Genomic DNA, 16,515 nt, shown 5'->3' on the forward strand with positions numbered 1-16,515 from the left:
AAGTGGTGAAAGATACGCCTTGTCGCGTACGTAATTAATGGACGTTCTCTATCCAATTAACTTTGTTTTGCTGATGTCATAAAAATTGTGAATAAAGCGCTCAACATTCTTTGTTGAGCTGCCCAACGAGAGCGTTCGAAAACTACAAACATTTCACCGAACTCAGTTAATTCGGTCAAAGTTCATTTTTTCACTCAAATTCTTTACGGCCGATTTTGACTGTGGTGGACGTTAGAACTGGTCATGAAAGATGTTTGTAGTGGTTTCGTTTTGTAAACGTCATTCAAAATAAGTTTTACTTTCACGGTTTGCCACACCGGAGCTCCGCGCACAGAGAGAAATCGACAAGAATAATTTAAATCTGCTATCGACAGCCATGATAAAAATAAACGATCAACAGTGTATATCGATCTTATATAGCAAAATGTATGTTAAAACTCGTGAAGTAAAAGATTTAATATTCTGCTAAAAACATTAAAAACAAAAGGAGTAATAGATTTGGTAAAATGATGTGATATGCATTGGAAAAAATAAAACGATTCCCATTCACCACTTACGAACAAATCTATCAATACGATAGGATTGGGATTTACTTTACCACCACAATTTCGAAATAGAAACCAGAATACTTATACTGATTGAGTCTCACTGTTGACGCAGTGCATCTTGAACCATTCTTGACAAATCGACAGTTTCCTCGTGATATTAAATACACTATCTCCCTTAAACAGTTCCAAATATTTCATTTCGTTTCACGTGGAACACGCAGACTTCGTTACATTCTACTGGATTTCAAGAAATATCCATTAGATCGACAACCGCCAAGAATGTAACCCATTCTATTATATTACCGGATTTATTGTTTTCGAACAATTTTCTAAGTTGAATGATGTGCTTCCTATGCATAAAATATGGAAATCGTTGGGATGTGCTTTGATTTATATCAGCGATCGATGATGGGGGAGAATAATAGCCAAATAGTCGAGTGAGTGAGGTATTTTATCGAAACAAGCTTTTATATATTGTTCAAATATACATATACAAAATGACGTATTCCAATAATGATATGTTTGTGTGCATGACACTGAAAGCATATTTTGTGGATAATCTGGAATTTTTGATACGGTTTTACTTTTAGCTTGAAAAATGCCATGCATGTTCTTCGTTACGGATACAGACTGGATATAAATATTTTTCCCTTCCACTAGATATATATGTATGATATATAGTTATACGTGGAGCGGTATAACTCTATCGAAATTGAATAAATTATCATAAAAATATTTCGACATGTGTTCGACGTTATGGGATATGTTTTGGGGATGGAATATTTTATAGTTATTTCGTTTGAAGCGAACTGAAATGGCTCATCAAATAAGAATGAATGGAATGATTGTATTTGTTTTCATTTTATTCCATTGATTTTCGTTGGCATATTTCACAAGGATTTTTTTTTCTCTCGTAATAAATGTGAAATATGGGCTACGTTAAGCTCTTTTATAACTTCATTTCGGTTATTTCAACCGTTGTCCTTCATATCTGCAATATTTTATGAAATTGGTATACAAACTTTAGTGGTCTTTGTTCTTGGTATATAATATAAGCTTCGAGTGAAGTATTTAAGAAACTATAAGCCTAGTACCAGACTTGGGGTGGGGGTTGATTTTGGAATCGAAGTGAAGAACAATTTTTATTCGAAAAGAAGGCGACAGAGATCACCATAATTCATGAAAATTTAGGAAAAACCTTTTAGGTAATGAATCCACCGGTAAACCGTAAAACCGACTTTTTTGAGATAATTTACAGGTTACTTACCGGTTAGTATTACAAATCGATCAATTTTGTTTAACTTTATCATTGAAATGAGAGAGCTCACAGATCACATAGCAAAACTGACTCTCCTTTCACGTTGAAACGATATATCTTTAACTCTAAAGTATGCGGAATGCAAATCTGCAAACAAAACTTAGAAACAATCACAATTTTATTTATTTATTTAGCGTATGGATGTGTCTACAAATCGTACAAATGCTCGTCAAATATAAAAAAGATTAAACAACTAAGAATAATAAATAGGAAAAGTGACAAAATAAACATCTAAGGCATCACAGAACAGGGAGAAGCTATGCTTCAATCACAAGCAACTTAAGAATTCTTGAAAAGATATCACAGCTTAAGCGTTTTTAACCAATCCACCGCTTCGGTGGTCATGTTGGAAAAGTCACTGATGTTGCCACCGTATTTATAGACTGGGCAATCGTGCAATATGTGTAACATTGTTTGTTGGGGAAAACCGCAGCAGCAGCTCGGGTCGTTTGTGAAATTCCATCTGTACCTCATCGCGTTACAATTTCCATGGCCAGTTCTCAGCCGGTTTAAGTTGCACCATATTCGACGTGTTAGCGAGAATTCCCGTACTTCGTTGAGGTGAGAGTCGAAATCGAATAGTGGGTTCTGTATTCCGGCTGCTGTCCATTGCAGTTTCCATTCAGATCTTTGATCAAAGTTGTCTGTGTGTAGTCTAATCACAATCACAATAACCACAACAAAATTAATTTGTTACCACCCTTACAAGGCACTTCTTGCATTCTACAAGTTAATAAGCGAAACTTCAATTAAATTAGCTTTAGATCACAAGACTAAATTTTCGAGGAGCTAGAGCAATTTAAAGGAAAACTGCAAAAAATATTGACTCAAATGTAATCATGCGACTTGGTTTGAAATTTTTGATTCGATAAATTTGTAGGTTGATTTTCAGGATATCTTGATCGCTTCTAGTACGATAATGTTCTGCCTTCAGGCTTGATTTCGACCTTCAAAAAACCACTACGGTTTGCCTCCGTTTATCTAAATCACGCCTCTTTTCTATTATTCAAAGTGTAAATGGAGTGCTTTTTCGTAAGTGGAAATCAAGACTAAAAACCGGTTAGCCAAACGGTAAGGTAATCAGTATCACCGGTTGACCGGTTACTTTTTCAAATTTTTGAAATTTTATAACTTAGCGAACGAGACGATTTTAATATGATTTTTTAAATAGTTCTTGGTCGACACCTCTACAGCCGACGATTTCGAAATAAGTGACCTATTTTGTTTCAAATGTATCTCATTTATTTCACCCGTATAGCAAGTAACAACACCAACTTTGTATGAGTGGAGCAGCTGAGAAACATCTGAAACGAAAAGATTCACTTATTTCAAAGTCACAGTCACAAGTTTGATAAAATTTCTGATAGAATCATTGTATAGATTGCATGCCATTAGCATATAAACAGATTTCAATACAATACTTAATCATTGGGATGGAGGTGAAACAAAACGGAAACATGCAAACAATCAAACAATTTTTTCCAATTAAATACCAGAAATCACTGTAAAAGGGTTTGGTTGTTTCATTTCACAATTAATTTTAATGCAATTATGCAACATTAAATTGGTTTTCGGAAGTTTTATGACAACCCGTGCGCTACATCCTGCATAAATTAAACGACATCTGTAAAAATTTATGAAAATTTATTCAGCAAGTGATTAAATAGCAGCATAATGGAAAAAGAAAATGTAAAATGCTTATCTTAATACCGCACAGTTCGCAAATTATTTTAAATTGTGTAAAAGAAAAGTGTATAGCCACAAGTTACGTTTTCTTCTTTAAAAGCAATTAGCACACAAATCCAAACCAGTATTCGTGTTCGTGTTTTCTTGACTGTAACAAGCGCTATAAGGAATCTACTAAATGAGTTCATTGAAAGAAATGTAAAATTGAATTAAGAACTAATTCAGCATCTTGAAATTTTAAACTTTTATTTACCTAACGAGCTCGAAAATACATTGAGCTAACTTTCTCCAAAATTTATTTCCCTTCTAAGCGAATTATATATTTTTTTGTACGATAACATCAAGCAGCAAACATACTAACATTCTACACCAACAAACAGATGGGAAAACTTCTTTCGTGACTATACTCATTCCTAATAATAAATTCAATTACATTTCTTGTAAACAGAGTTATTATCCACTCACACAAAAAAAAATTAATTGAATATTCGTTCGAACCTCCGACTAGAAAGGAAATTAACGAACCATTATTTGTTGATCTAACTAAAAGCTCACATTGAAATTGATAGCAAGACTGTGCTCTACGTGCTGTTTCTCACATACATCGCTGCACGGTGCACAAGCGTCCAAAATGGATTGTAAAATACGTTAAAAGCGTATAAGTCAAGAAAAATTCCGTTTTCTGTTTGAAACTTATTCTAGCAGATAAAATGCGATGATTCGATTACAATATTACATGCTCTTGTAAGTTTCAACAAGATTGCGAAATCACGAAGCACGATTTTCGTCAGAGTTAGAGAGCATGCCACCTATTATAATATATTATATTATAACATATTATGTGCATACTCCAAGGAAAAATGTCTTTAGCTACTAGTATGCAATTATTAATCCACGTAAAGGATCTGTGGTGAACTACGTTGAAAGTAAGCTCGAATAATTCCATATATTTTTCATGGTTGACTAAACGCTTCGACAATTGCATTTGTGTTTTAAGTATTCTTCAATATTTCAATATAAACGAGCTTTGTGTGAATAGTCTGTATGTCAATATTCGCACAATGTGCAACTAGACTAGTCTATTTCACTATTCGCACTTTTCTACTAGACTGAAAGTAGTGATGCTTCCGTGTTTGTAGGAGAGAGTAATGCATCCTTTTAGAAAGTGTTTGTCGAAGAGAGTGATGTAAAAAGTAGATGGGAATTATGCTTCCTTTTACAAAAAGTTTATAGTAGAAATTGATGCTTCTTTTTACAAAGTGTTTGTAGGAGAGAGTGATGCTTCCCTTTACAAAGTATTTCTTGAAGGAAGTTATGCTTCCTTTTAAAAAGTGTTTCTTGAAGAAAGTTATGCTTCTTTTTCTTTTTTATAGTAGAAATTGATGCTTCTTTTTACAAAGTGTTTGTAGGAGAGAGTGATGCTTCCCTTTACAAAGTATTTGTCGAAGGTAGTGATGCTTCCCTTTACAAAGTGATTGTAGATGTGAATTATGCTTCCTTTTACAAAAAGTTTGTAGGAGAGATTGATGTTTCCGTTGAAAAAATGTTTGCAAAAGAGAATGATGCATCCTTTTAAAAAGTGTTTGTTTTCAAATTGTTTGTAGAAGAGAGTGACGCTTTCTTTTACAAAGTATTTGTTTTCAAATTTTTTGTTGGAGAAACTGATGCTTCCTTTTACAAAGTGTTTGTAGAAGTGAGTGATGCTTCCGTTCACAAAATGTGATTATATCAAAATTCAAAATATATAGTACGAAACATTGCCGGTTTACATTTTAATGATTTAGTGTAAAGCTTCATTAATTAGGACATAAAAACCTTTCAGTCTGCTAGAATAGCGAATAACTGTAGAAGTAGTGAATTACAGCTTTAACCTCTATGACACTTAAATGTCTGGAGTCCTTGAACACTTTAAGTAAACAAATCTCTTCATAAGTAGTTTTACGACGCCGACACTACGAAATATACTTTTTATAAAGGTATAAATTCTAAATACTAGTTGAAAGACTCTCTTATGTCTGTTGAATCATAACAAAAGGAATGTGAAGAATTATCATATAAAATGAAAACTTTTTCATGGGATTAATTACAAATCTGTGTTGCATACAGTCATGCATGTTATGTAAACATGTTAAAATCTTTTTTTTATAATCTCTTCATATTCTCCTGAACGCTTTCAACTCAACATGCATTTGATTAAAAGTTGAACCATTGGTATGATACCGTACAAAACTTACCATGAATTAATAATTTAGTTCCTCTTTTCACATGAACAATTCTAAAAATAAAAAAAAAATGTCGAAAGCTGAATATTCCTCGTGTTTTATGAAAAAGTGAACTGGTTATACAAAATGAAAATACAAAAAATTCTGTGTAAAAGCATCTAACAGTTTCTATATACATTCAACATCGCATGAATAGATCTCGAAACTAAAAGCCCTTTTTTTCAATATAATGTCGGTATAAAATATGAAAATGCCCAATGATTGGAAAGATTTTTTTAACCAATAATTTAACAAAAAAGGTTACCATGCATAGCATAGCATGAATAAACTTTACGACCTTCGACATTATTGGAAAAATTGATGATAATATTTTACTTTCATTCCGGAAAGTTTGTCGACTACTTGAAGGAGTGTTCGAATACTTTACAATGCAAAGAAAAGTATCCGGCAGGGATATCGATCCCATTCCCCATTTGTGAAGAAACGTTGAAGTATATTTAGTTTGTGAATATTGTATATTGATGGAGACCAATTTTTTTTCCCGCAAAGAGGAATTTATTTCATTTTAATTGATTGATTAGGAAATAAAGAGAAAAGTTTCCCCAAATACATCAAAGACTACTTTCTGATGATTGAAATGGATAGACCGAGAGTCTCTGTGTATCGTTCACTCATCAGGTCCCTTTCTAAAAACTATGTCATAGTACTACACGAAAAACGTTGGCTCTAAAACATTTACTTTTGTTGAGCAGTTAAAAATCTAACATGAATAGGCACAGCACTGCTCCTAGCATGAACATAGAAAATATTCGGTGTTTCTTTTGTAAAGATAGATGACTTGTTTTCGTTGTATGAGTATGCTTTCATAATACAAGCAGTCCTAAGCGGTAGACCTTATCACAAAAGCCTTCAAATTTGACACCTGTCAATTCACTGTTCATGCTAGGAGTAGTGCTGTGGAGTAGGCCCAGTCATGGCCTATTTTTGGAATTTTTTTTGTAAATTTTTTCCAAAATTTCGAAAAAATTTCAAAAAACTGCGAACATTCAAAAACCGAATTTTTCCAAAATTTTGAACGGTTTTGGCAACTAGTGAACTCAACCTTGCGTTTTAGCTGACACTCAATTATTTTCTTTGATTCTTGACACTATCCGCTTTCAAATGAAGTCGAGCATGATTAATTTGAAAGATGGGAGCGTCAATAACCAAACAAAATCATTGAGAGCCGGCTAAAACGGAAGGCTGAGCTCAAGAGCGGCCAAAACCGTTCGAAAAGATCGAAAAATTCGGTTTTTGGATGTTCGCAGTTTTTGGAATTTTTTGGCAAAAGTAGGCCCTGGGCTCAGTGTATCATCACAGTCTTCATACAAATTATTTTTTTTTATCGAAAGGCCTATCAGCTGATTTTCAGCTGTTTCACTCATATAAACAAAACTGGAATAGTACGATATGCGCGTGATACAACCGTACAGGCATGCAAAGCCACTTTCATTTGTATCGGTGAATCAGCTGAAAATCAGCTGGAGCTTTCTGATGAAATTTGATTTCCCTTTCTGTCTAGCGCCAGACGCGTCAAAGATTCGAAAAATGTAGCTTGTCAGGTACGTCTATCAATTTCATCCATACTTTGTCATTTAAACATAAAGTGGATTTCCACATTGTGTGAGGTCTGGGTTACACACTAGACCTGTTAGGCCCCTCCGTTCACTCTAAAACAAAACAGGTTTGAAACCGTGACTATAAGAGGGACTGATATGAACACAGGCTCTCAATCTAACACCCTCAAAGTGCAGCGCATGAATTTTCAATTGGATCTTCGCATGTGCTTTTATTTGATTTTTTAGAACATGAAGTGCCAGCAGTTTTGTGATGGTGTAGCAAAAATGTTCCATGACCAGAACTATTCATGATATTTAAGCGGTTTAGGGTGAGGGTATATCAAATACATGAAGGAATTCCGGAAAATGAACTAGTTGCCAGTATAGCGAAAATACAAAATATTATGCTGACAAGCAATATTAAGCAAAGCATTCCTTTTCAGGTTTATCGGATGAATAAGACATAATCCGATCATTTTAATAGACTTTCGTATTTTATTCTCAATAGAGATATAAATACATTATTGGGCAAAGTTGGTTGAGTTCGTGCGATTTGAAAAGTTTTTTTTTCACCATCCAACACATCAGATACTAAAATGTTTGTAACATCGGTCGGCAACATTTTTCTTTCCAACAATTTCATTTGTATCAGTTTTCACTTAACTTTCAAACACAGATCAAAAAAGCTTCTTTTAATCCAATTAAGATAACTGATAACACTCGTCTAATCTTCTAACAAACAAGCTCAATAAAATAAGGATTTCGTTTCCGACATTTTATTTATATATTTTTTCGTCTTCCATTCATGGGGATTGATACAAACGTAAAAAGGCTTTTAGGACTTCTTTGTAACTTCCGTGCAAAAGTTTAGCCCCGACATTTGCAGAAAGGGAAAAACGATTCTTTAGAAGACGGAAAAAAATAACGAAAAGAAAAACCATTTGAAAAGACATCATTAAAAAGACTTGACTTGAACACGTTAGCTTATCGCATTTTGTGTGGTATGCTTTCCATATAATGGATTTTGTATTCATTTCAAAAAAGGTAACATGTAAGACGAACGAGAATTCAAAATAAAACCATTCGTATGAATGTTCTATATATTTTGCTGCTACATTTTTTTTTTAAAAAGACGATGTCTCTGTATCAAATTATAAACCCCCGATGATGATGATATTGATGAAATAATAATAAATGTGAATTGGATGGAAACTTGTCATAAATATTTTACAATGAATCTCTGTATGTGTCGTCGACTTTTTCCCATTTTTCTATAAATCAAATCGAATTTAAAGGAAAAAAAAAAAATCTTGATTTTATTTGCTTGATCGCAATGTCGATTCGTCTTTTATGTATTTAGCCCTCAAGTGTGTCTGTTATATATTTTATATGTGATAACTTTCATAGACTTTATTTCTTCTTCTATTTGCAGAACATTTCAATACTTGTTGTTTTGCTGTACGCTTGGAGAATTAGCGTCAATATAAAGAAATATGGCGACTTGGAGGATGTATACTATGGTGAGACATAATATTGCTTTTCACACATTTATTTTATTCTTGGGAAACCTCTTTTCAATAGTAGGGAGATGCTTCTACCTGGAGTTTGACTTCCATTTTGTGTAACCACAGATTCCAGACAGAATAATCTCTCATAAATTGAAAATTTTGTACTAGTAAATGAAATCCAAAACTTTAAAAGCGAAATTCATAATTAAAATTTTCAACACCAGCAATCATTTAGGGTGTTCCTGGTTCAGACGTATACTCGAATATAGTTCGTATATTCAACATATCCAGCATACCGAATGATAAATCGACAGAACTATCAAATAGTTAATTATTCCAATGAAAGTATACAAAGCAGGTATGGCCGACCTACCTTCGACGTACTGACAACTTATGTGAAAATAATATGAAAATGAGTGTGCTTTATGTCCTCCGCAGTTTGGTCATACCTGTTTTATGCAATGAATATAAACTACCAGGTATCAATGAAAGTATAGAACAGGTATGGTCGTTAGTCGAATTCGTCTTAAACGCACTCACATGTTATGTCAAAATGATATGAAAATGAGTGTGTTTAAATACGAAAATCAAATTTTTATGTCCTTCGGGCGGACAATAGACCATACCTGTTTTACACTTTCATTGCCAGGTATGGTCTAATGTAACCACTGAAAGCACAGCGGTTTAAAAAAAGTATTCAAACGCACTCATTTTCATATTATTTTGACATATCAATGAATATGTTCAAGATAAATCGATTTATTTTGAAGAATGAATAGGCCATACCAGGTATGGCATACCTTGTATGTACATTCGTTGGTTTTATACGTTCACTGAACTATTCAACATTATTTATTTGTGAAAGCCAAAGTAGGGTTCAACCTACATATTTTCATTCAAATCGGTTGATCTGATCTTTGTGACGCTCACGAAATTCAACTGGAAAAATTATCTCGTCTTCAAAGCGTGATTTGGTATCCAAATCTGTTTTAGATAGCCACATGCTTTTTGAGAGTTATTTTATACGTAGAGCATGCAGCATGAAGTAATATACATTAAATTTGACAATGGCCACTAGCTTCAGAACAGGGCATATTATTGGGATTTTTTTCCCGAAAATTCTGAAAAAATTTCCGGAAAAAAAAATTTGTTTCGGACTTTTATCCGAATTTTTCCGAATTTTCAGAACCTTGTGATAGAGAAGGTATTGGATCTACAGATTCGAGTGAAAATATGTTGAGGTTATATAATTAATAATTTGACAGTTCTGACAATTTTATACGCGATATGCAACCGATGACACCCTTATTGAAGTTAATAGTCACATAAACACAGTGACTCTTCCGCTTGGCAGTGAGTGTAATATTATGTATAATCCGAAAATTCCTTTCAAATCCTGTAGTGAAAAGGGTAAACCATTGAAGCAGACGTCTACCTAATGGATTCGAATATATCTGAAACGACGATGTGTGTAAACCAATTTTCGTCAAGAAAATATATATTTTTCCAAATATTACAGTAATTTCTTTGTCCCATCAAGGACATTCAACCGAATGTCTTCTTTTAAAATGCGAATCATACATCTATTTTCCAGCAGTTTATTCAATTCCCATAAAATGTTATAACCCAACGAGACACATTTTCCGTTACACCGCTGAAAGACCATCTAAAATTGATATTTTTCTTTCGAATTTTGAAGATAAATATTTATTGAAAATACAAAACGTCTGTTGGTTAGAGTAGACGAGATGGTAGAACGTAAAATGGGTCCCTTTAGAATAATAACAGACAAAAAAGAACTGTAAGTACTTGATCTTGTAATAGAGCATATTTTAAGTGAATTTTCTTGCAAAAATATTTTTCGAATTTCGCTTGGTTTCAAGATATCGTTTATTTTCAATATTTAAATTTAATTATAAAATTTATCTTGTGGAAATATTTTCATTCAATCGAGAAAAAAATGACTGTTTTCAATTACCGGATTTTTCTTCTTTCTTTTCATTTTAGGGGTACAGATAGCGTATTTTGCTATAATTGCGACCCAGCTGTCCATGATTATCTTAAGTATTGTTTTGCTAGTCGGTATACATAAGGTAAGTAAAACTGCAAATAGACGAAAATCCGCTTTTATTTAAATTTTAAGACTTAAAATCGACACTCAAGCCGGGAAACTTTCATTAGCACTATGTACTGTTTAAACTCTTAAAACATCTTTCTAGTCAAAACAATCTAAAAAGCAACACCAAAGTTTGTCATTTCAATCCTTCATTCCTCTGTGTACGAAATTTTTGCGAAAAACTTTCTGCTTCGCTCATGTCTGGTTATACTCACACCACCCTACGTATGTACTATGTTGTCGAAATTTTATGTTGTGTGTTATCCTTCTTATTTTCATCATTTTCAGACTTATAAAATGAGATGTTACATAACTTTTGTGTATATCTTGTTGTGACACCCTTCGGAATGTATATCAAAGGGGATTTAGTAAACTTTACTCTAAAAACTTTAAAAGAAAAATGTTTTACTTTGCGGGCAGACTAATTAAATAGAGTCCTTTGACGATCGTCATAACAACCTTTGAGTGTGAAAATTATATTGTAAATGATATGATTAGATTTTGAATTCAATTATCGAGCAGAGCAGAGCAGATAATAATCTGATTTGGTATTAAATTGTTAGAGGAGTAAAATGCAATCAATAAGGAAATTTAATCAATAAATCTATTACATCTTTTGATAAAAGTGATGAAACGTGTTTGATACAAAATCTTTTACTTCAATGATTTATCCACACATTTTTTTATATAAGAAAACACTAATCAGAGCTTGTACGCCTGGTTTTGAAGTAGCTGTTGACAACAGATAAATTAAATTAAGGGACATTATCTTTACAGAGTACAATAGATCGATATTAATTTTATTGTTCGGGTATATTGAGAAGGAACCAAAGCTCCTGGAAGTCCGTGATTTCGAACTAAAATCATAAAGTAGTTTATTACGTAACTCAAACTTAGAACTTTTCGTTTTCGACAATTTCACATTTCCGAGTCATTAGGTACATTATATTGGTAGGTCCCAATATTCAATTTGCTCTTTTTGCAAAAAAGAAAATCAAATTTGAAAATGTTGATCTAGGATAATCTTCCACGTTTGGAGGTAACGAATTTTCAATTACATCGAATTTCCAAAAATTACTTCATCTGAAGACGAAAAATCAAAGAAAAATCCTTCCTGAACATAAAGTTTAGATAAGGGATTGTGTAGTTTTCTGAAATTTATATAAAAACGTCTTTTTATTCCTGTTTCAACCGAATAATCTGATCATACAGAACGCAAACGAAAAGCATGGTTGATATTCTGTCATGAGCTTTATAGTATACATTTACGCCTGTGATTACTTTCATTTTCGGAGACCGAATATTTTTACTCTCCCCTTGTATTACAGGCGAAATGAAATTCGCAACAAATTGCGTTGCGTTGTGCTGGTCGTTTTTGCTCTTTGAAATCATTTAGCAAAAAGATACGAGCATAATATGGTATATCTAACCCTTTTGAGGAGATATTTAATTATTTCCGGTATTTTTATTATAATTGAAAATATTTTTGTTTCTCCACAACGACAATGCGAAAGAAATAAATAAGAAAGAAAATCGAAAAAAAAATATTCTTATTAATAAGAAATTTTCCCATAAAATCTAATAAAATATCTTCTTTTCCACGTAATAATAACCATCAGCTCGCTCCCCTAATATTCCGAAATCGCCGTAGAAATTGAATGAGCATCGTAAGACTTAATACATAATTTATTAATTGATGCGTCAGAAGATAAAACAAGAGAAAAACTTTTCCGTGTTTTCGAACAGTTATCGTGTTGTTTATGTGTATAGACGTTATTCAATTAAGGTGAGACAAATAAATTTCGTGTTAATTTAGCAACTCAAAATTTCCCTCGCTGCTGTGTTTAGGTACTTAAAATGTTCAATAAGGTGAAAGTTTTCACTTTTATTTACCTTTTATATTGTGGTAAATACTTTTATATTCTTCTCGGTCATAGTGAAGTACACCAAACACAGCGGAGTGTTTTGTTTAATATATCGATTTTTTTAGTCATTATACATACTGTAACATGAGGTGTAAATCTTCCTTATTGTATCGCTGCGAAATGATTTTACCATGTCGTTGGAAGAGATTTTGTAGAGAATAACGTTTACAGCAACGTTCCAAACTGAGACGAATTATTCCTAGACTGGTATTTGGTACGATAAAATATGTCCCTAACATCAATTTGTATAAAATGCATATTTCGTACCATTTTACGTAGAATGTTACACCAATTACATGTAGGCGTTGACATTTTTGATAGTTACCAATTTAGCATTAAGTGTCCATTCCACTCAACAAAAAGTACTCCGTGAGAGAGCAAGCTGTCAAATAAACAAAGGAAAAAAAAATTATTTTGTCTCTCAGACGGAGTACTTTTTTGGTAAGAGGAAACTAAGCATTAGCAATCTATTTTTCATATTTTAATTTTTTTAATTCAAATGTTTTGTGTGGTAAACAAATTCAAATTCTTGGCGCTAAATTGTTCACTTATTCTCACACTATCAAACGTTTCGTATTTTGCCAGAGACACATTTTTCAATGAAAGTGTAAAACAGCTATGGTCTATTGTTCGCCCGGAGGACATAAAAATTTGATTTTCGTACTTAAACGCACTCATTTTCATATTATTTTGACATAAAATGTGAGTGCGTTTAAGACGAATTCGCCGATCGACCATACCTGTTCTAGACTTTCATTGACATTTTTTACATGATTTTGTTTGTAATTTCCAGTCTAGGTACTTATAACTCGTCTTATATTAGGTTGCAAACCATTGTAGTTATATAAGAAAGTAGTTGCAACCTTTGTTTCTCGACGACTACATTTTCCGATTAATTTCTAGACCTTTGTGACCGTTTCATTCATTACGCTAATGAGAAAAAGTTCAGTTGCTTAGAATATTCGATTAATTTATTGACTTAAGATATTGAAATTTGCATGCAAATTCCCTGCAGGGAATAGTTGTTCTACGAGCAACAAGATTCTTTACCTAAATCGCTATTCTCTTCCCAACGTATCGCAATCCCTGGGAAATGTTAAATGCCTACAGGCACAACTTTCGCACTATGTATGTGCTACTTCTCAATTAATTAAATGAAGCGCCCCATTACACTTCTGTATTTTGTTCATTCAAACATTCACCTTAATTAGAAAGCGATACACTGCTTACATTACGAAAATTCTATGACGCCCACAAACGAGTACCCATTTACTGGCATGTTTTTCTTTTTTGTGAATTTTCGAGTATCAATTGTGCCATCTCTTTTACCGTGCTTTCCATTCGTTTAACGTGGATTTTCATTTCCATTTCGAAAAGGGTATGTAAATAAATTAATTCCGTCTCTTGCAAAAAATTGAAACAAATCTGACTTTCGATTCTATTTGTAGAACCTCACATTACACAGCAGCTCTTTAATATATATATTTTTTGTGCCACAACAAAAAGCACTCCAGAGAGCTTTTATTTACATTTAAACAAGACGTACGAAAAAAAAAATAAAGGCAAGACGAAAAAATAACACTTCAACCACGTCAAATCACATGTGTTGATGGCGTAACAAACACAAATAAAGTCTCCATATATACAGCAGTGGAGGAAACCTAATTTTGAATAAACAAAACGTGGTTTGTCCTACATTCCGATATCAGTATTGTATACGCATTAGGGTGTTCCCGCAATTTTTACACGAAAAATATTCTTGTGTTTAGCTTATGCCACAAAATATTGTTGTTGCAAATGAAGCTCTGGAGAATATTTTTTAAATTTAATAGTTTTAAATGTGACCTCGAAAAATCAAAAACGTTTCTGGCGATTAGTGAATTTTTTAAGCTTGGTCCATGGCTCATAGACTCATGGGCCATAAGCTTTCTTGAATTTTCGAGGCTTCCATTCACCACCACAATATTTTGCGGCTAGCTAAACGCAAGAATATTTTACGAGCAAAAATTGCGAGAACACCCTAACACACATATATAGAGCTTTCCAACCGAATAGGGGCTAGGAGATATTTAATAAAAACGAATATATATCAGAACGTGATATTTTCGTTTATATTCTCAAGACCAAATCTGCTTCTCTTTTATTCAACACATAATGGCTATTGTCAAAATAAGTAAACACAAGAAAATGTGACCCAAGTGGGCTTTATAAATATCAGCTTCTGGCTATGTTTGAGGGTTTTGGCTCTTTTTTTGTCGTGATATGCATGTTGTCTAGCTATATGGTGCCTGTATCGATGTATACTCCAGGTATATGTTGGAGAGAGAAAAAAGTTTGTTTGTTATTCCAAGGGGTTTATGCGTGTAAAGCCTAATGATTTGCCAGATTTAATTTCAATTGAGTTTTAGCTGAAGTCATCACAATAAAAAGGTTAATTCGTTGCGACATTTTTTTTTTTTGGTTGGAACAACTATTTCCCAGCCCGATTTTTACACATTTTCTTGTTATTAGGGTTGATAAAGTACATAAAAGATGATCCAACAAGATGAAAAAATGTTATAATAATTATTGATTCCACCAGTCCTTCCAAATTTCATAAGTAATAGCATTTGATGAATGTTTCGAAGAGTAAATTGTATATTGTTAAAACAAGGGCGGGCTATTGGTTGTATTGTTAAATTTTTTATGTGATCGAACAATCATTAAATGAACGGTAAGAATAACCTGGTTGAACTTTCATGAATGGTTCTGCAAGGTCAGTTCACATAAAACAATCTCCAGTGTTTTTCCATTATTGTAACTATTTATATGTTTCCGTGCGTAAATAAGTCATGACTGCGTTGCTTACAGTAGACCTTTTTTCCCTACATTTTGGTAAACATATAGAAATACCATACGTGGATGTATTTGCATGGAAAGGTTTGCTTCGGCTATCTAGTTCTTCATAGCAATTCTCTTGAAAATGTCAAGCCCTAAAGTGCGATAATTGACTATTGATGAAACCTTAATCACTTTCGTTCGCCGATGTAAATTTTAAATATTCTCACCCTTTCATTAAAAACTTTCCACCCAGAAAAGTTATCCACCTTTTCTTGTGAAACTTTGTGAGCAGACCACGGAGCAGACGATCATCTGAAGGGATTAATGTGAAAATATTTTATATCACAAAAAAGCATCGTTTAATTTGTGCACAAGAAAAGAACCAACCCCTATACCTCAAGGCTTACATAACACAAAATGTTTGTGTGCTTTCGTTTTTAAAGAAATAACTATAAATCCTAGACGTGAAATTAAGTTGTAGTCGTCGTATAGAACTATAACTTTAATAAAAGTTTACTCGTCTCTGTGGGTTATTATTAACTGTCCGTAAAATGAATTCGAAGCAAGTTTTTGACTTTTGCTTTCAAAATTAATAGAAAATGGATAAAGTTTCGGTGTTTTTTTGTCATTGTTTTGTTTTCGCTCTTAAAATAGAATCAAGATTTTAGTGCTAGCTATAAAAGTGGGGAGAATTTAAATATTTAATTGAATTTTAGATTTTTATAAATTAGACAAAACATTCGGTACGAGTTTGGCGTTATAGGTTATAGAAAT

At 32.9% G+C, this 16,515-nt stretch overlaps 1 protein-coding gene across 1 annotated transcript in view; it reads left to right on the forward strand.

Moving 5' to 3' along the window:
• The window catches only part of LOC119086020, a 100,909-nt gene that overhangs the window by 40,866 nt on the left and 43,528 nt on the right, over nucleotides 1-16,515 (forward strand). The window contains exons 3-4 of the mRNA XM_037196594.1: nucleotides 8,805-8,892; nucleotides 10,888-10,973. Coding sequence (XP_037052489.1) covers nucleotides 8,805-8,892; nucleotides 10,888-10,973 — 174 coding nt within the window. The remainder of the gene's footprint in view (nucleotides 1-8,804; nucleotides 8,893-10,887; nucleotides 10,974-16,515) is intronic.

This window comes from Bradysia coprophila, chromosome IV, assembly GCF_014529535.1.
Source record: "Bradysia coprophila strain Holo2 chromosome IV, BU_Bcop_v1, whole genome shotgun sequence".
Classification (NCBI taxonomy): Eukaryota; Metazoa; Arthropoda; class Insecta; order Diptera; family Sciaridae; genus Bradysia; species Bradysia coprophila.